General features: G+C 39.9%; 1 protein-coding gene across 1 annotated transcript in view; it reads left to right on the top strand.

Moving 5' to 3' along the window:
• The window catches only part of LOC122648970 (protein decapping 5-like), a 66,998-nt gene that overhangs the window by 32,449 nt on the left and 9,947 nt on the right, over positions 1-24,602 (top strand). Inside the window, exon 5 of the mRNA XM_043842300.1 lies at positions 5,680-5,745. Coding sequence (XP_043698235.1) covers positions 5,680-5,745 — 66 coding nt within the window. The remainder of the gene's footprint in view (positions 1-5,679; positions 5,746-24,602) is intronic.

The raw sequence follows: 24,602 nt of genomic DNA, 5'->3' as shown, positions 1-24,602 counted from the left end.
AGTACTCTATTCGCAAGTCTTATTCATAAATAATAGAATTAAATGCAGCGGAAGCAATTAAATAAGGCAGTAAACAGTAATATATATATATATATATATACATATATGAATATTTGATTACAACTGAGTTACAAAGGTTGTTCACAAAAGATGTAACTCAAAACTCAAAAAGACTATGTACAATAACTACTACAAATGTGTTATAACAAAAAGAGGAAGAGATAGCCTGATCAATCAGGAAGATCAGGAGAATGCGCAGTGGTCACATGAGCACGAAGCTTCGTGCTCCACCAGTAGAGGAGTATCAACTCCATGAGCAGTAGGAAGATCCTCAACAGAAGGAGTCCCCACAGAAGTACCAGAAACACCGAGAGTAGCCTCATCTGAAAAATAAGGTATACCACAGGGGTGAGCTCTCAACTGAGCCCAGTAAGGAAATGTATGCAAAACACAACACAATAATTTATGATGAATGTCCTAATCTAGCATGCTCCTAACATGGATACTAAGTCTCATGAGGTAATAGTACTACTGTGATAGATGCTAACCTCGGTCCCGGAAACACATACATCGGTCACCCGAGCGAAACCATTCTACCACGGTGAGGACCCACCAGTTCAGGCATGTCACCAGGCAGCCCAACCAGCAGACCCCCAAAGACCAACCCTACTGTTTACTCCTACAGCGGAGTACACACGTTAACATGGGGCAGTGAATGTTACCCCGGCATACCCTTCGGCTGTACCACAGGTTGTCCAACACCTCTTCCCCTGTTGGTAAGGGATGTAGTATTGGGTGATGATATACAACCTAGCCCAGTGCAATCTGTTCATGATGGCACATGTATGGATAGCTGAATTATAAAAAGTACGCACTTCACCATCAATAAATTCACAATAATAGTAAATATCATGCAATGCAAGATGTCAATGCAGCCTACTTCACATGGAGTCTAATGCAAAGAAAATAAAGCTAATAAACTACATGATCAATATAGTATTGATGATGCATGACATGACACACTTAACAACTAGCAATTAAGATAACAAACACGCAGAAATTAACTCAAATTCCCTTACCTGAAGTGTTAGGCTAGCCTAGGCAACAAGATTCCAGCAGGTCAGACAACAACAAGAGAAAAACAGCAGAGATAGTCCTAAAACAGTAGACAAACAGCAAGCATTAAGGTCTGGAATAGGTCTAGGTCAGTATCCAACCATTGGAGGGCAAAATGGGCATAAAAAGGGTGAACCGAATTCAGACCCAGACTGAACCGGTCGACCAATTTAGGGCCTGGTTCTGCATTCGATTCAAATTCCAGAATTGGGGTTTTTCTTTGTACTTCATGGATCTTGACATGCAAGCATCCAATTTCACTTTTTGGACCTATTCTAAGGTGGGTCAATCTAATTTGGTTGTTAATTTCAAGGTTTACATTCAAAGTCTAATTTAAATTAGGGATTTGAACAATTAACCCCAAATTAATCAAATTTGGGTTCTAAATTAACCAATTCAGCTAGGAATTGGGGGTCTCTATGGGTTGCAGCCCTGGCTGAACCATAGTTTGGCTCAAAACAGTAATTAATTAGGTCCAAATTGACCATCCAAGCTTGGTTTGCAAGCATTAATGGCAGCCAGCAGCTTAGGATGCAATTAGAGTGAATTTAGAGAAGAGATTAGGGAAGAGATAGATGGGAGCAACAAGGATTGAAGCTTACCTATATGTGCAGCAACAGAGATAGAAGATGCAGCCTTGAATTTCTGCTCCAAGATCTCTAATGGAGGTTTCCAAGCTTCCAAATCAAGGCCAGGATCGAATTTCCCAAGGTAAGTTCTCTTCTCCCTTCTTTCCTTCTCTTTTCTCTATTTTCTCTCCAAAATTCTAAGTATGAAATCGGTTCTCTTAGCTTAGGAATGAGTGAATAGTGAAATGGGAATTGTATTTATAGTGCTTTAATCATTAAGGGCCGTTTGGTCCATTTAAGTAAAAATCAGTTTTAAAACTAATTCCTAAAATTGTTTTTAACCAGAATTTTGTATTTATTATTCTATTCTGACCATAGAATGATGTCATATGACATCAAGGGTAATCTGAATACGGGTAAATGTTAGGAACAGGATTCCCCACTGGGGATGTGAGTCCCACAGAGGCAATTTGACCAAAATACCCCTATAACTCTAATTGGTCATACATAGCATTATAAAAATACATTTAAATTATACTTACATCGAGTTTAAGTAAGGGAGAGGTTCTGCATAGCCTCCAGGCAGCAGGTCCGACACAGGTAACTCCGGTGCGGGGTTCCACAGGGGTCATTTTACTCCAAAAGGGCAAGTTGGGAAGAATCCCTGGAATCCTCCATAGGAGTGTCGAGAGATTCGTCTGTATCCTCGACCGATGCAACCCATAGCATTGATGCCACCATAGACTCAGAACTGGAACCTGAAATCATACAAGTTCCAAAAGTTTAAATTTTTGCGGATTTCACACTTACAAACTTATATAGAAGACTCAAAATAAACTTAGACACTAAAAGGGAAAGGCTTAACCCTATCATTAACTAATAAGGTAACCTAAATTGACTAAAAATTGAAATAATAAAGAAAACAGACTCAAAATAGGACTCTGACTAAACTAATGAAGCAAATCCCGTTTTCCTACTTTCTACCCTTATTTTAGGGTCATTAAATTGGCCAATTACAAGGTAAACCCATGGGATCAAAAGACCAACACATATATAACCCTGCCCAAGGCTTATTTCCACTAAAATAAGCTCCAAGTGACTTATCTACATCAATTCTCCTATGCTTGAAAAAATTTGTCCTCGAATTTTGCAAAATGGAGGAATCAACTTTGTGTGGTGAATATTTGTCTTCAAACCCTAATAGTACACAGGCAGCTCATGGATGTTAGGAATGTAGTCTTCATGGCATGGAACTTTCTCTTCAAAGAACTATGGTGGCATGACAAACTCTATGTGCTCAACTTTGAAATCAACAGTCATGTCCATGGGGTCTTCTACAGTTGTGTCTTCAACCTTCTCTGCTTCAAACTCTTCAATGTACGCCTCGACATTCGAAACATCAAGGACTCTTCCATGACGATAGAATTATTGGAAATAGATGTCAATGTTATCATCCAGGGTGTCTTCACACTCTTCTCCTTCAAGGGCAGCATTAACAGCCCATTCATCTCCAAGCTGTGGTTCGCACACCAACATCTCCAGAATAGATTTGATGGTTGTGATCACTTGGTCTGCCTTCCCTCTTTGAGGGCACAATTTTGCATAATGACCATCATCTAACTGTAGAGTGAATCTTTTTGCATTACCCTGCTGGGACATCATATTTATTTGTTGCTTCATGGACTTCATCTCATCAGCTAAACCTTTGACTATATCAGCTAGTTGTTGAAGAGTAATTTGGTCACCTATAGGGTTAGCACTTGGTGTCCCCATAGCTCTGATACCAAATAATGTAAGGCTAGAACGTGAATAGGTCTAATCCCAGGCTGGATCAAATAGAAAACCCTTTAATAAATAAAAAATCAAATGAGGGAACAATTTCCTTGGTTGAATTAACAAGTAAAAACTCATAAATTTGTAACCTGTTGAAGCAGCAACCAAGAATAAATAATCTCCTGAATAAAGAGAAACCTCAACAATTGAACCAGTGGTGTTGAATGACTCTTGGATCTCAAAATCTTGATGCGAACTCCAGAATACACACCCGATGGCTTGGTTGCAAGTTTTAAAACAAAACAGAAAAAAGAAGAAGAATGGGGAGCGAGTAGGGAAGAAGAAGTGGGAAAGGAAGGGTTGGCTATCTCAGCCTGGGCATCTCACCTATCCTATCTAATGTAGTCCTAGATTGGTAGAGGGCATAGTTGTCAAGGCGTTGCCTAGGCGTCTAGGTGCCTTGGCCGCCTAATTGGTGTCACCTCGCTTTTTGACCCTCTCCAACGCCTTGGGTCGCCTTGACGTCGTGACAAGTATGGTAGAGGGCCAACTACGAGCCAATCAACCAGGATTTGTTATGAACAGGTGAATCGGCTAGGTCAAAATAGGGTTTTTGGTGAAATTGGGGTTAGGGTTTGATGTGTGGGTTATGTCAAGTTGAGGTTGGGGAGTCTATTAGTAAAGGTCTTGAGATGTTTTAATGGAGGGAAGTATGCTGATTTGAATTAACAACAATATAGGGTTAGGGTTTTGGGTTTTTGAAAAGAGTAAAATAGGGAAATCCAGGGTTTAAAGTGGGAGGATGGGGCTAGGGTTTGGATCGAGTGCTATAGGAGTAGAGGTGAAGAGTTTGATTAAAAAAAGGAGGGATTTTGCTGGCTGGGTCTGGGGAGAATTTAGGTTATGGGAATGTTGTTCAGTGATGGAGGGGATGTTAGGGTTTGGTGGTTTAGAGGATTAGAAGAAGGATGGGGATGCTTCCAACTTACTTGTAATGGCAGAAAATTATTGGCAGCAGCTTGTTGATGGAGGAACTTGAATAATAATTGAATCTGTGACTGAAACTAGAAAGTAGAACTTGAAGAGAACCACCTGTGCTTCCCACCGCAAGGTGTCAATCGGATCACACACCAATCCCACCAGCCTTGATCAAACACAAGACTAAAATCTTCAATGGAGAAGAAGAGCAGCAAAAGCTTTTCATTAATATCAAAATTCGTGTTCAATATTTGCACCCCTTACAACCTTCAATGGCGAAGTGGAACTGCTATATGGATAAGGCTTTTCAATCAATTCCAAATTTCTATTGCATGCTAATGAGATGTATCTCCTGTCTCCCTCACTCCTAAGGCGAAGTGGAACTGCTACATGGATAAGGCATTTCAATCAATTCCAAATTTCTATTGCATGCTAACAGCCTATTGGGTTCATATAGTGAAGCAGTTATAAGAAACTTACTGTGTTAGGATTTGGCCTTGTGAATATCATAGTTTGAGAACTCACGAGATCTCACCGAGTTTCTCGGTTTTTGGAAAAGCTGAGACGAGACTGCCTGTGAGTCTCAAAAGTGCAATATCTCTGCGAGATCTCGGATCTCGGTTTGGATTTCGGTTTCGACCCATTATTTTAACCCACCTACCACTTAAATACCTTACCTAACTGGACAAAACTTGACATATCTCGGCGAGATCTCGGATCTCGGGTTGACCCAAAGTTGAGGTTTCGAGTTGAAAAAAAAAAAAAATGCACCAACTCGGTGACGGCGAGATCTCGACTCGTCTCGGTTTTTCCAAGAGTCGAGTTGGTACCGAGACCCGAGTTTTAGTACCTTGCTTGTGATAGTCCATCCAGTTCATATACCGTTTCATCTTTTCCACTAATTAATCTTGGTTACTCTTATATCTGTTGTATTTAAATGTTGTGTATTATGACTGTTTATATGGATTAGCTTCATTAGAAAGGACTGATCTGCTTGGCTACTTTTGCTGATTTTGATGATCTGTACTATTTGTCTTCGTGGCTATGAGGCTGTGATTTATTAAGATGCAGGCATATATGCATACTAAATTCTTTGAATGTTACATATTTCCACAATCTTGGGAATACTCCTAATAAATTTGAATACTTGATCTTTCTTAGCTACATGGGGGTCGGTAGTTTTTCCAATGATGAATCTAACAATGTCTTTTTGTTGTTCTTTTATCTTTTCTCTGCCTTCCAGCTGAATGGAGGTCCTTTACATACTCGTTACAATCATAGGGGCCGTGAAAGAGGAAGAGGAAATGGGGTATGAGTTGCTTTCCCTAATTCCTTGTCTTTTTAGGTTATCTAGATTTTACCCAACCGAACAATTTGCAAGTCGGGTGGGCCAATTGATGAATTTGAGGTGGCTCATTATCATTATGCTTGTAATGGACACAAACAATGAAGATAAACAGTTATTGTTTGCTCTTGGTCTCTACATATTCCAACTAATTTCTTTGTTTCTTTCTTCCCCTCCTTTTCTGCCCCAAAATAAAGAAGATCATGTATGGCAGCAATTTATTATTTTTTCAATCCATAACAGTATATATCTCGTATAATTATCAAAAGCAACTATCCTTCGAGGACATATAATCCAACAAAAAATATTTGAGGGTAAAAAGGGGAAAAACTTTTCTGTGCCTTAGTAATCACTACCCACAAACAGGAGGAATCTCATAAAGACTACTCCACTGGATATTGAAAGGCCTCCTCCACAGGGAACAACTTTAATTTGGATAATAGGATTGCTAACTTCTTACTAAGGATAGCTGTAATGTACTTGATTTGCAGTTTCTTTCTTATTATGTATATGGAGAATCCACATGCTTTAGATACAATTTATATGACTATTGTTTTACCGCTTTTCTTGGAGGTTTGTTTGGGGAATATTATGCTTATTTCTATTATTTCCTTTGTGGTTTGTCGGTGAGAATCTTAGGCTGTTCTATATGCTTAGTCGGTTGGAATATCATCTGGTGTATGGACGATGCAGATTCATCACCAAACATAAGCTTGTTTTGTTAGGAATAAGTCTAGGGTTTGGTTCTATACATGTTGGGCCTTTGATCCCATGAGTTTTCTATGTAATAGGTCACTTTTATAGACCTAAAGTATGGGTAATAAGGTTGCACACGGGATTAGTTGTTTTAGTTCCATACTTAGTTTTTTTTTGGTGTTTTTGTTCATAAATTGAACCGGTTCAACCAATGGTTCAATTTAAGTGATTTTAGTAGTTTTCTTTAAGTGTTTAATTGGGCTGGATTAGGACTCTATAAGTCCAGTCATGTTTGGAGTTTATTTCCTTAATATTTCAGTTTCCTAGTCAGTTTAGGTTATTTAATTGGTCAAGGATTGGGTTAGGCCTTTCCTATTTAGTGTAGGAGTCTATTTTTTAGTTTTTTATGTAAGGTTGTAAGGGGGGGGGGGTGGCAAGTATTGAACACGAATTTTGATATTAGTGAAAAGCTTTTTGCCACTCCTCTCCACTAAAGATTTTTGTCTTGTGTTTGATCAAGGCTGATGGGATTGGTGTTTGATCCAATCAACACCTTGCGGGTGTGAAGCCCGGGTGGGTCATTCAAGCTCTCTCTGTTCTTTTGAAGCCCTATTTTCAAATTCAATTCAAGCTTTGATTTTTATTCAAAATCTACTATCAAATAAGCTCCTGCCAAGGACCTGCAACTAAAGTATGTTTGAATCATCCCAAACCCCTACCGATCTTCTTTTAACCTTCCATACACCCAAACCTTAAGATTCCCCCTTTTGTTTTCAATTTTTCCAAGGTCCAAATCCTGCCCAGACCAAACCAGCCAGCTACATCACACCTGTTGAAATATGTGGTTATAGGGACAGAGAGGTCTTTATACTTGGTTTTATTTATGTTCTTTGGTATGTCGGTTTATGTAAGGGCATATTTGTCCTTTTTTAGTCTTTAGACTTGATTATAAATAAATAAGGAGCAGACCTGTGACAGATTATTCTATTCTGTCCGCAGGTCCTCTTCCTTCTGAGGATTTGCGTGCTTCACTTTCTCCTCTCTTCTTCTTCGCTCTCTCAATACTCTGGTCTGATTATAAGGTTCTGGTTTTATAACATGGTATCAGAGTTTTTTTAATCAGATTAGAGTGTTGTCCACGATTCTCTTATGATTTCCCTTCTTCGATTTCTTCTTGTGGTGTTCAGCCACCTATATAGCTACCCTTTCTATGGCTTAAATCCACTCATTTTGAAGATTAATGGAGTGATTTTTGTTACTATCTACCTACTGTTGATGGCTGATTGGAGTTCTACATCAACCACTCGAAGACTACTAGAATCAATGTCAAGATAAAACCCTAACAAATATTGCTCTTCTCTGGGAAGGTTTTTTTTTTAAGTTCTGCGATTCAGGTCTTTTTCCATATTATTTTTGCTGCTTTTGGGGGTCATTTCAACCTGGTTTGACTGGTTTTGCTGCATAATCGAAGGCCTTCCTCTTCTTCCCAGAAACCCTGATATCGTTTTTTTTTTTGTATTCCTTGGCTGGCTCCTTCGGGTATGGTCTTGCTGCTGTTCGGTGCTTCTTTTCCTTGCTGCAGATTATATATTTTTATTATCAGTTATTGCTGGTTTTGTTTGCTGCTGTCTTCTTCCTTACTTCAGAATCAAATACTGCCCTGGGTGCTTGTTCTTATATTATTGAAGTATATCTACTATGGCTGACTCGAAGACCCCCATGACAATGTCAAGGTTCAGATTACCTCCATAAAGTTGAAGGGGAATTCCAACTAATTACTGTGGGCACAAGCTATCCGTGTTTACATCATAGCTAAGGACAAGCTTAGCTACATTACCTCTCCTCCTCCATAGTAGATATACTAATTCTGATTCTAAGGATTGCAACACCTAGATGAAGGAGAATGCCATTATCCTAATTTGGTTATGGAACAGCATGGAGCCGGATATTGCTGCCAATGTCATGTTCCACACCATGACAAAGGGAGTGTGGGATGACCTAAAGGAAACATACTCTCAAGAGAAGAGTATGACCCGTATTTTCGACCTCTATGAGAAGTTGTTTCAGTTTCAGCAGTCAGACAAATCTCTCCGAGAGTATTGCAGTGCTTTTAAGGGCATAGTTGAAGAATTAAATGTTTTCCAGCCCCTTACTATTGATATTGAGAAGTTGAAGGCTCAAAGGAATGAATTTTTTGTCTCCAAATTTCTGGTTGGATTGAATCCTAGTCTCAAAGCTGTAAAAGGGCATCTACTTGCTAGTGAATCTGTCCCTACCTTGAATGATACCTTTTCTAGACTGTAGCGGATTGTCTCTCCTAGTTCCAAGCCTGAAACCAACTCCAAGGAGAATTCAGCTTTTACCACTACTAGAGGTCCTGGTAGAGGCCGTGGATCAGGGGGAGGACGTGGATTTAGTGATCGTAATTCTGGTGGACAACATATTGATAAAGCAGCCCGGTTGTGTTCTTATTGTGGGAAGACTAATCACACTGTTGACACATGCTGGTCCAAGCATGGGAAACCTGAATGGGCTCAAAACTTGGCCAATCATGCAACTCCTAAAGATGGTTATGATTTTGTTGCACCTATTGATACTGAGCCTAGTTCAGCCATGGAAGATTCATCTACCAACCTCCGTGATGAGATGCAACAACTTATGCGTTGTATAAAGAGTCTAGAGTCATCCACTTCCACTATTGGGGCATCCACCTCCGTTGCCACATTGGCTCATGCAGGTACACTTGCTGCTCTCTTTTCCACCACTTCCACATCCTCGATCATTGATTCAGAGGCTTTCGCTCATATGATTGGTAAGTCATCCATTTTTAGTTCTATTTCATCTAACTCTCACTCTCACACCCCTTTTGTTATTGTGGCCAATGGTTCCTCTACACTTGTTATTGGACGTGGTACTGTTTGTCTTAATTCTAATATTTCTCTTTCTCCTATCTTACATGTTCCCCAATTTCCCTTGAGTCTTCTTTCCATTAGTCAACTTACTAAAAATCTGAATTGTTTTGTGACCTTCTTCCTTTCTTATTGTATTTTTCAGGATCTTCACACGAGGAAGACGATTGGTGGAGGGTGTGAGAAAGATGGGCTGTATTATTGTAGGCTAGGACATTTATCTTTGTCTAGGTTAAAGATTATATTTCCCCAGTTTAAGGTTTTAAATAAATTAGAGTGTGAGGGCTGCGAGTTGGGTAAGCATCACTGTGCTACTTATTCCTCTCGTCCTATGCCTCGTAGTACTTCCTTATTTTCTTTAGTACTTTCAAATGTGTGGGGTCCTTGTTGTGCAAGCAATAGACATGGTTTTCGGTTTTTTTGACACTTGTGTGGATGATTATTCCAGGACTACTTGGCTGTACCTTTTAAAGGATTGATCAGAATTTTTAAATGTATTTCAAAATTTTTGCAATGAAATAAAGACCCAGTTTAATGCTTCTATTAAAATTTTTCGGTCTGATAATGCTTTGGAGTTTGTTCAAACTGAGATATCTTCTTTTTGTGTCACTAACAGAATGATTCATCAAACTAGTTGTTCCTATACTCAAGAAAATGGGGTAGTGGAACGGAAAAATAGGCACTTACTTGAAGTTGCCCGGGCTCTCATGTTGCATATGCAGGTGCCCAAACATTTTTGGTGCGATGTAGTTCTTACTGCTTGTTTTTTGATTAACTGAATGCCTTGTCTCTCCTTGGTGACAAATCTCCTTTTTCTATTTTATTTCCCGGTGTCTCAAGTTTCAACATGCCTCCTCATGTTTTTGGGTGTGTTTGTCTTGTTCAAAATCTCCATCTCTATGGTGATAAATTAGACTCTCGGTCAACTAAGTGTATCTTCTTGGGTTACTCTAGGACCCAGAAGGGATATAGGTGTTATGACCCTCTAACTAGAAGGCAGTTTGTGAGTGCGGATGTCACCTTCTTCGAAGGTACGCCTATTTTTCTGATCAGCCCACCGTGTCCAGTGATCCGTTAGTTGTATCTGACCCTCCTCCCATTCTCGCCATTGTTCCTATGTCTATTGCTCCACTACAGGTGTACTGGTGCAAGAGGCACATTGGGAAGCTCAATACAGATCAGACTGGGCCCTCTACATCGCTTCTTGTACCTTCCTCAACCTCTGGTGGAGATCCAAGCTTACCTGCTCTTCCTGACTTACCAGCTGACCCAGATCCTGATAACTTACCCATTGCCACTCTGAAAGGTAAACGTTCCTGTACTAAAAAATCTTTAGTTGCCTATCCTATTGAGCAATTTGTTTCCTTATCACATCTCCCATCATGACCTCATAGTTTTGCTACTTCCTTGTCTACTTATACCGTTCCTTGCACTCACATTGAGACTCTTACTATCCCTGCTTGGAAGAAAGCCATGGATGTGGAAATGGATGCCTTATTGACTCGACTTACATGGGAGTTGGTAGATTTACTTCCTGGTAAAGACCTGGTCAAGTGTTAGTAGGTGTACACTATTAAGTATCATTCTGATGGATTTGTTGAGCGGCTAGTCCGCCTAGTTGGTAAGGGTTACACCCAGACCTATGGTGTTGACTATTTTGAGACCACCTCTCCTGTGGTTAGGCTGAATTCTGTTTGCCTCATTATTTCTATGGCTGTGAATTTTGATTGGCCCTTGTACCAATTGGACATAAAAAATGCTTTTCTTTATGGTGACTTACTCGAAGAGGTCTATATGGAGCAACCTCCCGGGTTTGTTGCTTAGAAGGAGAATAGTAGACAGGTGTGTAGGCTGCACAAGGCCATTTATGGGCTGAAACAGTCTCCCCTAGCATGCTTCGAGAAGTTTAGTTCCATTGTGACAGGTTTTGGTTTTTCTCAGTACTTCTCAGACCATTCTGGGTTTGTTCGCCGCCAAAGAGAGAAATTGGTTGTTCTTGTTGTTTATGTTGATGACATCATTGTGTCAGGAAATGATGAGAGTGGGATCAAGGAGGTGAAAAATTACTTGCAACATCATTTTCAGACTAAAGATTTGGGCTAGCTTCACTACTTCCTTGGGATTGAGGTTATCAGAAGTAAAAAAGGAATCAACCTGTCCTAAAGAAAGTATGTATTAGACCTCTTGACCGAAACTGGTATGCTTGTTGCAAAACTAGTAGATATTCCTATGGATCCTAATCATAAGTTTGGCTCTGACGATGGTGAGGGTTTTAAGGATGTTCACTCCTACAAAAGCTTAATTGGAAAGTTGTTATACTTGACAGTCACTAGGCCAGATATTTCTTATGCTGTTGGGGTTTTCAGCCTATTCATGCAATCCCCTTGTAAGTCTCATTGGGATGCAGCCATTCGGGTTCTTTGGGATTTGAAGGGAGCCCTTGGGAAGGGCTGATTTATCGTCCAAATAAACATATGGAACTTGTTGTCTACTCTGATGCGGATTGGGCAGGTTCGGCTAGTAAACGTCGATCTACTACAGGGTATTGTACGTTTGTTGGAGGAAATCTAGTTACGTGGCGAAGCAAGAAACATACTACAGTTGCCAGATCCAGTGTTGAAGTAGTTTATAGAGCCATGGCCCATACCACTGCAGAGTTGATGTGGATTAGGTCTCTCCTACTTAAGATGGGGTTTTCAGTTCCAACTCCTATAAAGATGTTTTGTGATAACTAGACAACCATCTATATTGCTAGTAATCCGGTCTTTCATGAGAGGACTAAGCATATAGAGGTGGATTGTCACTTTGTTCGTAGCGCCGTCTTGAAGAAACTGGTTGAGACACCATTTGTCTCTTCATCTGATCAGATTGCTGATGTGTTCACAAAGTCCTTATTTGCTCCTGGTTTTTGGTCTTCTTGTAACAAGTTGAGCATGGGTAATATATATGCTCCAACTTGAGGGGGAGTGTTGAAATATGTGGTTATAGGGGCAGAGAGATCTTTATACTTGGTTTTATTTATGTTCTTTGGTATGTCGGTTTATGTAAGGGCATATTTGTCCTTTTTTAGTCTTTAGACTTGGTTATAAATAAATATGGAGCAGACCTGCGTCAGATTATTCTATTCTGTCCGCAGGTCCTCTCCCTTCTGAGGATTTGCGTGCTTCACTTTCTCATCTCTTCTTCTTCTCTCTCTCAATACTCTGGTCATTATAAGGTTCTGGTTTTGTAACAACAAAATTTGATCGAATTCTTCTCTCATACTAAGTTAAACTCAATCCAAGTGGTACCCTCATCTGACCATCATAAGCCCTAAAAATCCATTTTTTCCTATTTTAAAAACCCAAAACCATAACCTGCACCTTGCTGTCTATTCAGTCCAGCACACTTCCCTCCATTAATACTGAACGTAACTTTCACTGGAAGACTTCCCTACATCAACTTAGCATAACCCTACCGTCAAACTCTAATCCGAATTTTACAATTTTCACCTATTTTGACCTAGCCAAACTACTCTATTCATAGCAGATCCTGCTTATTGGCTTCTAGTTGGTGTCCTACCAATCTAGAACTACATTAGTGGGTCTTCACAGTTCTGGATATTTGCTTCTTTGCATGATTCTCTTAAAACACCGAATTTCATTGTAAAGCTATATCCACAGATTATATTGTTGGCAACTTGGCATTGATCAGTCTTATGGGCCATCTAGCTGATGGGATGTTACTAGATCATTCAAATCCCAATCAGTCACAATGTTGACATGATCCATGCTATAGGTTGCTGATACACTATGATGTTGCACTAAAAGCTTGCTACAGTTCTCAATTACTGAAAATTTTGATGGACTGGAAGTCGTAGCATGTCTAGCACCCAAGGTTTAAATTATCGGTATCGTATCGGAAGGGTGATTTTAAGAGACATATCGTATCGTATCGTACGCTACAGATACACATGGAAATGGTCAAGATACACATGGAAATACACTTTTGGAGCAAAAAACAACATAAATAAGCAATATATAACATGTATAATGCATAAACACTAAAATGGAGAACAACGTATAACGAGACATGAGACTTTCATCGATTTGAGTACAAATCCTTGCAAATGATAGAGTTTGATGCATCAACAAACTTAGTTTTATCTAAATCTATCAATTTATAGCAAAAAAAAAAAAAAAAGATAAAAAACCATGATTTAAACACAAATATCAAATTTTTTTGAAACCTACCTTTTTGTGAAATCTCCTTTTTTTTTTTTATGATATCTCCAGCGATCTCTGATCTCAAAAACAAAGTCATAGTTTGATTGTAACAGGGGCCTTTAATGGCTGTATCAATGTGTATCGGTTGGTGTCAACCATATCGGTATGTATCAAGCTGTGTCGGTATGTATTGGTCTGTATCAAGCCGTATCGGCCGATACATACCGATACTCTCACATAATCTTGAATGTACGTATCTTAAGTATCGGTACGTATTAGTCTGTATCGTATCATATCGATCCATATTGGTAGATACAATATGATACCAATCGAGACATACTATTTTCTAAAAAAAAGATATGTATCGGTATGTATCGTATCGGTATCGACCGATACTGATACGTATCGGTCGATACTGTAAACCATGCTAGCACCTGAACTTAGGGAAAAATATAAAGTATTTTGGGCACTCTGGTCCTCTCAATCTTCCTTTTCCTTGATCAATAATCTCTATTGTAAAATAGAGAATTGTGTTGGTTTAAAAACAATAGCTGCAACCAACTCCCAATTTTTCTTAATCAGGGTAATTATATTATCTTGGTGAAAGGCCTCACACCGTGCACAATGTTTCCCTAAAGATAGGGTGATGAAAGTGGATGCCCACATGCAAAATTGGAAGGCCTGTCTCCAATTGCTCCCATGGAAGAATGACCTCTCCATTTGCAGACAATGCATCTTGTGACGATTTTTTACAGGAAACACTATAATTTCCTTCTAGGTGTTCCAGCCAGAGGCAAAAGAAATTGCTTTTCCAGTGAAATTGTCATAGCCCCAGATGCTTCAATTACCCTTGAATATGATTAGGCATTGTTTGTCAGATAGACTTGTTGTACTCTGATTTTTGGGAAATGCTTCCAGATCACCCTAGAAAAATCTGCAGCAGAGAATAACACTTTTTTCTAATGTAGAAGTGCTAGGCTGAAAAGGACAAACACTAACACACCTACAGTTGTCCAGGATCATAGTGACCAAATAAGAGAATACTTGGACAGAATATGGGAGAGTTAATAACGCAAGAACAAACCAATGGATGGGGCTGCCCAGAAAGTTAAGAACCAGGGTGCGGCAGGGTAGATGTCTCTTCTAATCGTCAGCACACCACAGAATATATAAGAATCATTCAGCAGCTAAGATTAACCTCCACAGTAGTTCGATACCTCACAAAATCACTCAATTGCAGAGAAAACTAAAATAGAAAGTACTGAATAAAACCAAAAATAGAGAAGCAGAAGAGGAAGAAGGGGGATAGGGATGGGTCTCTCACCCATGACCTCTCACAGCCATTAATGGTTTTAACGAAGCTCATTCTTTTCTCCAACTCAACTTGGCTGTTTTCAGCCTTTTTTTTTCTTCTTTATTTATAAACTTCAAATCGATTACATAAAAGGTGCCTTCCTTGTGTGGAAAGGAATCCCTCTCAAATTGAACTTTATCCTAAATAGAGACTACTACAAGGTATTCCAATCTCAATTTAATTAACAAACTAAAGAGTCTAGAAAAAGAAACTACTAATTACAATAAAATGTGGTTCTAAATCTTGGTTGAAACTGCAAGTTTCGACCAAGATATCTCGGTTTTACAAGAAACCGAATGAAACTTGAGTCAATAATGACTCGTACCAAGTTTTGACCAGTTTCGACCATATTTCGCACATTTTGGTAGTTTTGACCAGTTTTGACCGAAAAGTACCAAGTTCAACCAATTTTGACCTGCCTAGTTTCGGTAGTTTCGACAAGTTTCGACCAGTTTTGATCAGTTTTGACAGCCCATGAAATGTCGAGTTTTGCCCAGAAAATAACATGGGAAATCTCGGTTTCGGCCAGCGGTCAAAACAGGCCTCAAAACCGAGATTTAGAACCTTTCAATAATCAACCTAATAAATAGAAACTAATCTTTTGTGAATAAACCCCCCACGCAAAGGACTATATCTTCCCTAAAATATAGGACATTGCAAGTTGGAAAAAGATATCCAAGCCTCCTCCATGTATTGGCCATGGGGCCCACTCGAAATTTGGAAAAATCTTTCAACAAATAAGCAAGGTTGATAGCTGGCCTCCTAGGCCCCCACGAGATCTGTTAAAATCCCCTACAAATCAGCAAGTCAATTGCTAATATCTGGAAAGTAATATTCCCTTTAATCTCCATGCAATCTGGTCTGGGCTGCCTTATGAGATGCTCCATTGAACCCACGAAAACCTGCCACATCAGGAGACCAGGCAGTATCCCACAGCAGTTGAATCCACAATGATACTAGGCTGGTTTTGGGGTTTGTTTCTGTGGCTACACATGGACCTGTGATCTACATCAGCTCTCCCCATCTTAAAACAAAACTCGTCCACGAGTTTAGTGGAGTTATCGAATCAGACTTGCTTGATCTGCCTTAATTGGGATGTTGAATTCAGCAACTGACAACTCTGCCTATTGTCTAACTTGGATCTGATGCCAAATAATGTAGAAGTGCTAGACTGAAAAGGATCAACACTAACACACCTACAGTACTCCAGGATCGTAGAGGCCAAATAACAGAATACTTGGATAGAATATGAGAGTTAATAACTCAAGCAAACCAATGGATAGGGCTGTCCAGAAAGTTAAGAACCAGGGTTCTAATTTGGCTCTGATACCAAATAATGTAGAAGTGCTAGACTGAAAAGGATCAACACTAACACACCTACAGGCTACAGTAGTCCAGGATTGTAGTGACCAAATAACAGAATACTTGGATAGAATATGAGAGAGTTAATAACTCAAGCAGACCAATGGATGGGGCTGTCCAGAAAGTTAAGAACCAGGGTTGCGGCAGGGTAGATGTAGTCTTCTAATTGTCAGCACACCACAGAATATATAAGAATCATTCAGCAGCTAAGATTCACCTCCACAGTAGTTCGACGCCTCACACAATCACTCAATTGCAGAGAAAAATAAAATAGAAAGTACAGAATAAAACAGAAAATAGAGAAGAAGGATATATAGTAGAAGGGGGATATGGATGGGTCTCTCACCCACGGCCTCTCACCGTACCAGTCTCTCACCCACGGTGTCTCACCGTACCTGTCTCTCACAGACATTAATTGATTTAACCAAGCTCATTCTTTTCTCCAACTCTTTTTTTGGTAAATGAATATATTACCGAACCCCAGGGGGGGGGGCAGGGAAAAAAAGAAACAAAGTACAAGAGGGCAAGAAAGAGTGAACAAAAAAAAAGGGGGGAGGGGGAAGAGGTGGCCAACCAGCCTACGCATAGGAGGAAGGCCTCAACAGGGTAGTGTCAAGGCCCCAAAAAATCACAATGTGCCTGTTCTTAATGTTATCCATGGAGTGCCTCTGGCGGATGCTGTTGAGTATGGTGGACACATCAAAGGAGATGGCTTTCCAAATCACGTCTAAAGATCTAGAGTTGGAAGTCCATCACCTGAGGTTCCTTTCCAGCCAGATATGGTGAATCGCGGCGCTGAAGACTAGCTTCCCGTTCCCAATAGTGTCGCAAATGGAGTTCCCTGGAAAAGTTTTAAGCAACCATAGCCATTCGCGATCAAAACTCAGGGCCCTTCTACTACGCGGCCAGATGGATGACATGGCCTTGTTCCAGATGGAGAAGGTGAAGGGATAGTCAAAGAAGAGGTGTTGGGTGTCTTCTCGGCCTGACCAGCATAGGATGCAGGAGGGAGGGGCGGGGTGGTGCGGTGGATGAGGAAGTCCTGGGTAGGCAGGCAAAGTCTGAGGGCTCTCCAAACTGTGAGGCTATGGCGCCGGATGTGGCCAGTGAACCAGACTAATTTGTGCCAGGGGACAGAGGGGCTAGGGTCTCTGGAGAAATTCCAAGCAGAAGAAGCGGTGAAAATACCATTGGAAGAGGGAAGCCAGATAACCTTGTCGGCAGAGTGGGGAGGGGAAGGTTGCAGGGGGGGAAGGGTTGCCCAAATCTGGGAGATGATGTCAGGGTTGAGATGAGGGTGGGGGGTCCAAGCCCAACAACCCTTCCACTTGAATCCATTTTGGAGCAGTAATTGAGCTTCTTCACCAAGAGAATCTTGAAGGCACCAAGCTACCACTCTTGTAGCTCTGATACCAAATGAAGAAAGACGAATTCTAGTTACCGAAACCCGCTTCTAAAAATAGTGAAATAAGATTTCCACTAGCCCAAGACTCACAACCGAAAAGTTGAAGAAGAACAATAATATTACTCCAATAAGATGAGAGGATAAACTTTTTCAGATACAAAAATGTTGAGCAATGAAGACAAGCTTGTACACAAGGTAATAAGGTTGGTTGATTGATACGAATGAAGATGGAGAAATGGGGTTTAGTTTATAGGTAACTGAAAGGAGAAGATCAAGGCAATTGACCAACTTTCAAGATTGAAGTTTTGTGAACCGAGAGATATGAATGGAGAAGGTGGAACTTGGAAATGATGTTAGAATGAGAAAGGGTCACTCAAGGGAATGACTGCTCACATGGGAAAGGAAGGTTTACGTTGGGAAATAGGGACATAAGAAAGAGGTCTTAACTTGGGAAGTGGATGGGTGGAGGGTGATATCGGAAATGTACAAGCAAGCTCAAATAACAAGGCCCACACACAAAATACATAAATTCCTCACTACATCTCTCAAAAATAAAAAAAGATAATTCCAAAAGTTAAACTTTAAAATTTAACACTCCCCCTTAAAGTGAACTTTTGGAAACAAGTCCTAGTTTGTCTCAAAGATTTTCAAACGGTCCTTTTGAAAGTAACTTTGTGAAGATATCCGCAACATTTTCTTTGCTTTGTACCTCAAATACATCAATGGACCCATCAAGCACCTTCTCGCGAATAAAATGATGCTCTATCTCAATATGTTTGGTTCTTGCGTGGCACACTGGATTAGTAGCAAGTTTGATGGCGCTTTGATTGTCACCAAGAATAACAGTAGATTTGTGAATGGGTGCATAAACATCTCTGATGAGCCGACGAAGCCAAATACATTCTTGAGCAGCAAGTGTGGATGCCTTGTACTCCGCTTCCTTACTAGAAAGAGAAATTGAATCTTGGTTTTTGCTACACCATGAAACACATCCTGGGCTGCAAGAGAACACATACCCGGAAGTAGATCTTCGATCATCTAAGTCACCACCAAAATCAGCATCTGTAAACCCAAGTAGAGAAAAAACAGCTCCTTTTTTATAAAGGAATCCCATGTCACATGTGGTGTTCACATACTTCAAAATTCGCTTTGCCGCATCCAAATATGGTTTTCGTGGTTCTTGCATATAACGACTAACCAACCCAACAGAAAAAGCAATATTCGGTCTTGTAATAGTCTAGTAGATGAGACTACCAACAAGAGCGCGATAATGACGGGGATCAAAAAGAAGCTTACCTTCCTTACGCCTAATCTTTATGTTGGCATCAAGAGGAGTAGAGCACAACTTGCTTGATTTAATCCCAAATCTTTCAATAAGCTTTTTTTGCATATCCCTTTTGAGATAGAAAAATGCCATCATTCACCTTCTCAAATTCCAAGCCAAGGAAATGATTTAGCTCACCCAAATCTTTCATTTCAAACCGAATAGAGAGTTCATCCCTAAGCTTTGCAACCTCCCCCTTCATTATTGCTGGTAACAATCATATCATCCACATATAATAAGACAATCATGTGTAATGATTCTTGCTTCTTAACAAAAAGACTAGAATCTGAGTTAGAGGCAAAATATCCCAAAAATGTAAGTACTCAGCAATCTTTCCATACCATACCCTTGGAGCCTGCTTTAACCCATAAAGAGCTTTCTTGAGTTTGCAGACATGATCAGGATGAGAAATGGAAACATACCTAGGTGGCTGGTCCATGTAAATGTCCTTATCAATTTCACCATATAAGAAGGCATTTTTTACATCAAGTTGCCATAGCTTCCATCCAAGAGATGCCGCCAAGGAGATCACAACTCGAGCAAAAGTCATCTTTGCTACCGGACTAAAGGTTTCCTCATAATCTTCTCCATATTTTTGAGACAAACCCCTTGCAACAAGTCTTGCTTTAAAACGATCAACACTTCCATCTGACTTCCTTTTTATTTTGAACACCCATTTACAAGTAACAAGTTTCACATCCTTGGGCTTTGGTACTAGGTCCCAAGTTTCATTTTTTATGAGAGCTTGCATTTCTTCATTCATTGCAACCTCCCATTCTTGAACACCTTTTGCTTCATCAAAAGAAGAAGGTTCATTTTCATAAATGGGTCCAGCAAATAAACACTCAATAGTACTTACCAAGTTGCCATCCCGATATCTGATCGGCTTCACATCTTGCCTTCCGGACCTTGTGAATTTTGGAGCATTTGCTACCTCCATAGTAGCATCCTCCTCTTCTTGTGCATCATAAAAATTATTTTCACTCCCCCTATCTTCATGCTCTCCTAGAGCTGAAGAAGAAGAACTTCTAGTCATCACTGGTGATGATGATTGACTAGACATTGTAGGACCCGAGGAAGTGACTGGCAAGCTAATTGCCATTTCTTGGTTGTTCTCCATTGTTGCAAAAGCACCACAGTTACCAAGGGCAGCACCACCTAGGCTATAATAAGAAGAGATTTCATCATAGATTACATCACGAGAAACTTTAGATTTGTGAGTTTCTGGATCCATGCATTTCCACCCTTTTCTTCTTTCATCATAGCCGATGAAGATACATTTTTTCGCCTTCGTATCCAATTTATACCTTTGTTGATCCGGAATGTGAATATAACAAATCGAACCAAAGACCTTAAAGTCTTTCACATTAGGCTTTTCCTTATACATCATCTCAGATGGAGACTTCATCTTAATCGGGCTAAGAGGAACCTGATTGATAACATAAGCTGCACATGCCATACCTTCCGCCCATAAGGCTTTGGGTAAATTTTTGCCATATAGCCAACTCTTGCATGTCCCCAAAATGTGCCGAATCTTCCTCTCAGCCACGCCATTTTGCTGAGATGTGTTGGCACATGTGAATTGCCTTTGGATACCATGTCTACTACATAAGAGATCAAACTCATCAAAGGTAAACTCTCCCCCATTATCAGTCCTCAATCGCTTGATTTTTCCATCAAGCTCACCTTCAACTTTTTCTTTGAACTCCTTGAACCTGGAGAAAACATCTGATTTTTCCTTGACAAAGTATACCCATGTGAACCGGGTAAATTCATCAACAAAAATTAACATATAGTGGAAGCCCGAAAAAGTAGGTGTGCGTGAAGGAGCCATCAAGTCACTATGAATTAGATCCAATGGTGATTTATATCTAGTGAGAGACCTATCAAAAGGGAGGCGATGTGCCTTACCAAATTGACATCCCTCACAAACTACTCCATTATCGAATGTGGTAAGGTGAGGTAATCCATTAACTAAATTTTTATTCACCATGACTTTTAATTTATCCATACTTAGATGCCCCAATCTAGCATGCCAAAGTGAAGTATTATCATTTGTGCTCATCTTATCAACATAAGCAGGAGAGGCCGATAGAACAAATAAATCTTTTACTCTCTTACCGGTATGAACAACGTCTGCCTCAAGTTGGGAGATATTCTGAAGAAACTTTACGTCTTTAGGCCCGAACAAGACATAGTGGCTGAAATCCACTGCATTAGTCACCAAGAACAGATTCTTTTTCATCCTTGGTACATGGTACACACTCTTCAGTGATTGCATCATGATCAACACCTTTGAAGATGATAGTGCCTTATTTCTCCACTGGATGAACGGTGTTATCCGCAGTGACAACTGACAACAACATCATTACCTTCATAGTGTTGAAGGCTAGAGAAGTTGGAGTCGTCGCGTGTTAGATGATGACCACAATCGGAGTCCACGATCCAATCAGTCTAGTAATTGATAGTAGCACAAGCATCAATTGAGGTAGTTTCTGCTACAAAGCAACTACCCCAATCTTCTTCAAATTTGTCATTTTTTTCAGCTACATGGCCACCCTTTAATTTCACTCTGCAATTCTTCTTTATATGTCCAAGCTTACCATACCGTTAACACTTGAAATTTTTTTTGTTTGAATTCCCTTTACTTGAGGATTCTCCATCATCTCCATCTTTTTTCTTCTCTTTTACATTCTTAAAATTTTTCTTACTTCCCGAGAATAATGCATCACCTTCTCGACTAGAAATTGAACAACCCGCCATTTGTTGAGCTAGAGACTCTTGAGATGAAAGAAGATTCTCTAACTCTACCACGGATGGCTCTTGAGCCCACCCTTGAATAGATGTAATGAACGGGATATATTCCTTCTTTAAACCATGAACGATATGGCGCTTCATTCGTGATTCAGAAATTGGTTCTTCCGGATCGAGAGAGGAAATTTCAGAACAAAGGTTCTTAATCTTTAAGAAAAATTGAGAGATGGAAAAATTACCTCGAGTACTATTGGCCAACTCATTCTCCAATAATTGCAACCGAGCAACATTCTTTTTATTGAACAACCCATTGAGGGTGTTTCATATATTGGATGCCGTCCTACACCCAATGATATGATCAAACAAATCATGAGCAATAGACCTCTTCAAAATGAATTCTGCCTTTGCGTTAGAAATCTTCCATTTCTTCAATGCATCGGCATTCGCTTCTGTGGCTTCTGGTGCCACTCTAGCATCACCACCAACAACCTCCCCCAAGTCTTCACCAAGAAGGTAAGTGTTGGAATATGTAATCCAGAATACCGTGGGGGTATTTTGGTCCTTTTGGGGTAGTTTTATTCCTATGTTATTAGGTTTAAGTGGCTGCTCTTATAGAGTCAGCAAGTTAGGGGTAATTATGTCTATAGTTGGCTATGTGGGTTTAGTCCCAGATCGCCTAGTTCAATCCTTTGTAACTTTCCCCTCTATTATAAATAGAGGATCTTACCTATCAATGAAATATAACATTATTATTCCATTCTCTCATTCTCTCTTTCTAACCCACAATTCTTCTAACATGGTATCAAAGCAGGTTTGATCTAGGTTAGAAAGAAAGGAAAAACCAACCTTCCTCTCTTCAATCAACTTCTCCCTTCTTCTCTCTTTCTCGGCTTCTTCTTCTGGTTTTCTTCTTCTCATCCTTCTAAGGGGGCAGCACTAATAAGGTAAAAACCTTAACCAATGATTTAGTTGCTGCCCTCCTCCATTCAATCTCTTTTTTCAATTAAAATTCTGCTGGAACCATCTTTGCGAATTGGAGCTTTCCAGAGTTTTTTGGAGATCAACTTCCTATCACTATTGAAGGTTGACCTTCCACCATTGGAGCTCCCTTTACTCTCTTTTCTAGCACCTTCCTACCCTATTTAAATGACCTCCTTCCCTTTTTTTCTATTTCTCCATCATTCATTAACCTTTCTAGCCCCTACCCTAATCGATCTCAACTTGTCAGGGTTTTTCAAAACCCTAATTCCAATCGATTTTAGGGTTTACCTTTTCAGATGCAACTGATTTTTTGGGGGTGATTCCCTACTACTACAAACCCTACTTGACCTAAGTTTGGACCCTTTCTGATGGCTGGATTTGTTTCTACAACAAAAAACTTTCTTAACCTACTAATTTGGTTACCTGCTAAAAACCCTGACAATACCCTCACTCCAATCGAAATTAGGGTTACAGGTTTCTACTTTTGCTGATTTTTAGAGGGCTGATTACTTCCATTACTAGGACCACTCGACTTAAATATTGCACCTATCAAAGTTTTCTAGAAGACCCCTCCCCAATTGATCTCTATTTTTCAGGGTTTTCCAAAACCCTGACATTAATCGATTTTTTGGGTTGGGGTTACTTGCTGTTTCTGGAATTTTCAGAGGTGTTTCTACCATCAAGAGAGGCGATCTATTTCAATTATTCATGGCTTAAAGAAGTATTTTACCTAAGATAGCTACTGCCCTATTTTTTCTGTACTTTTTGGTGTTTCTCTCACTTGAAGATCAAGTCTCAAATCCTACAAGAGATTGGGTGTTCGTATTGGAGATCCATTCCAGCAGCTGTGGACATAGTTGTCATGGCGGTTAGGAGACCGAAGGCGGTGGAGAGGGCCAAAGTTTAAGGCGACACCAACTAGGCGAACAAGGCGACCAAGGCGCCCAAGTCGACCAAGGCGCCTGGACGCCTAGGCGACGCCTTGACAACTATGGCTGTGGACAACATCTATGCTAAGAAATCATCACACTTCGACAAGCATCACCAGATTTTTTAAGTCCCCTTCCCCTAATCGATCTCAATTTCAGGGTTTTCCAAAACCTTGACAAAAATCGATTTTAGGGTTAGGGCTGTCCTATCAAGCTAATTTTTTGAGGGGAGTCTTATACATACCAAAGTTCTCAACCTAAGTTTCAGCATCATTCATGAATTTATTTTGAAAAAAATTCATGTTCACTCTTATGGCTCGATTTCATCAACTATCAACCTATTTTTTTCTAGTTCCTATGTGGCTGGCTGCTTCAAATACCTATGGATCTGTCGGGTTATTTATCTTATATTTGCTGGTTTTATTGAGCTTTACTACAAACCTTGTTGGTTCTATTGATTACCTTTTGTAAGCATGACTGGTTGACATGTTACTGCTACCTTTATCAGGATTACTGCTGCCCTATTATTGAGACTGAGTATCCTACTATTGGAGATCAAATTTCTTTCATTATTGAAGACTCGAATCTACTACCCTGGAGATCAGTTTATTTGGGATTACAACAGTGTGTTCCATGGTTATTGGTTGCAACTACGAACCTATTCAGTTATGTGAAGTTTTTTGGTCCATATCCGGCTTACTTTGGAGCTTGATCCTAGTATTGTTCACTAATTCAGATCTGATCCAAGTTTTTGTGTTGAAGCTTCTTACATCAATTGCTGTCTAGATATCTTCGTCAGTCCTATTTCGCATGTGGGAGTTTATACATTGGAGTTTTGCACACTTGTTCTTCTTTGTTTGAAGATTGATCAAGCCTTGAAGATTGGAGCTTTTCCTTCAAAT

Source organism: Telopea speciosissima, chromosome 1 (genome assembly GCF_018873765.1).
Source record: "Telopea speciosissima isolate NSW1024214 ecotype Mountain lineage chromosome 1, Tspe_v1, whole genome shotgun sequence".
Lineage (NCBI taxonomy): Eukaryota > Viridiplantae > Streptophyta > Magnoliopsida > Proteales > Proteaceae > Telopea > Telopea speciosissima.
Note: the sequence above shows the minus strand (reverse complement) of the source record. Positions and strands in the feature narration are given on the sequence as shown.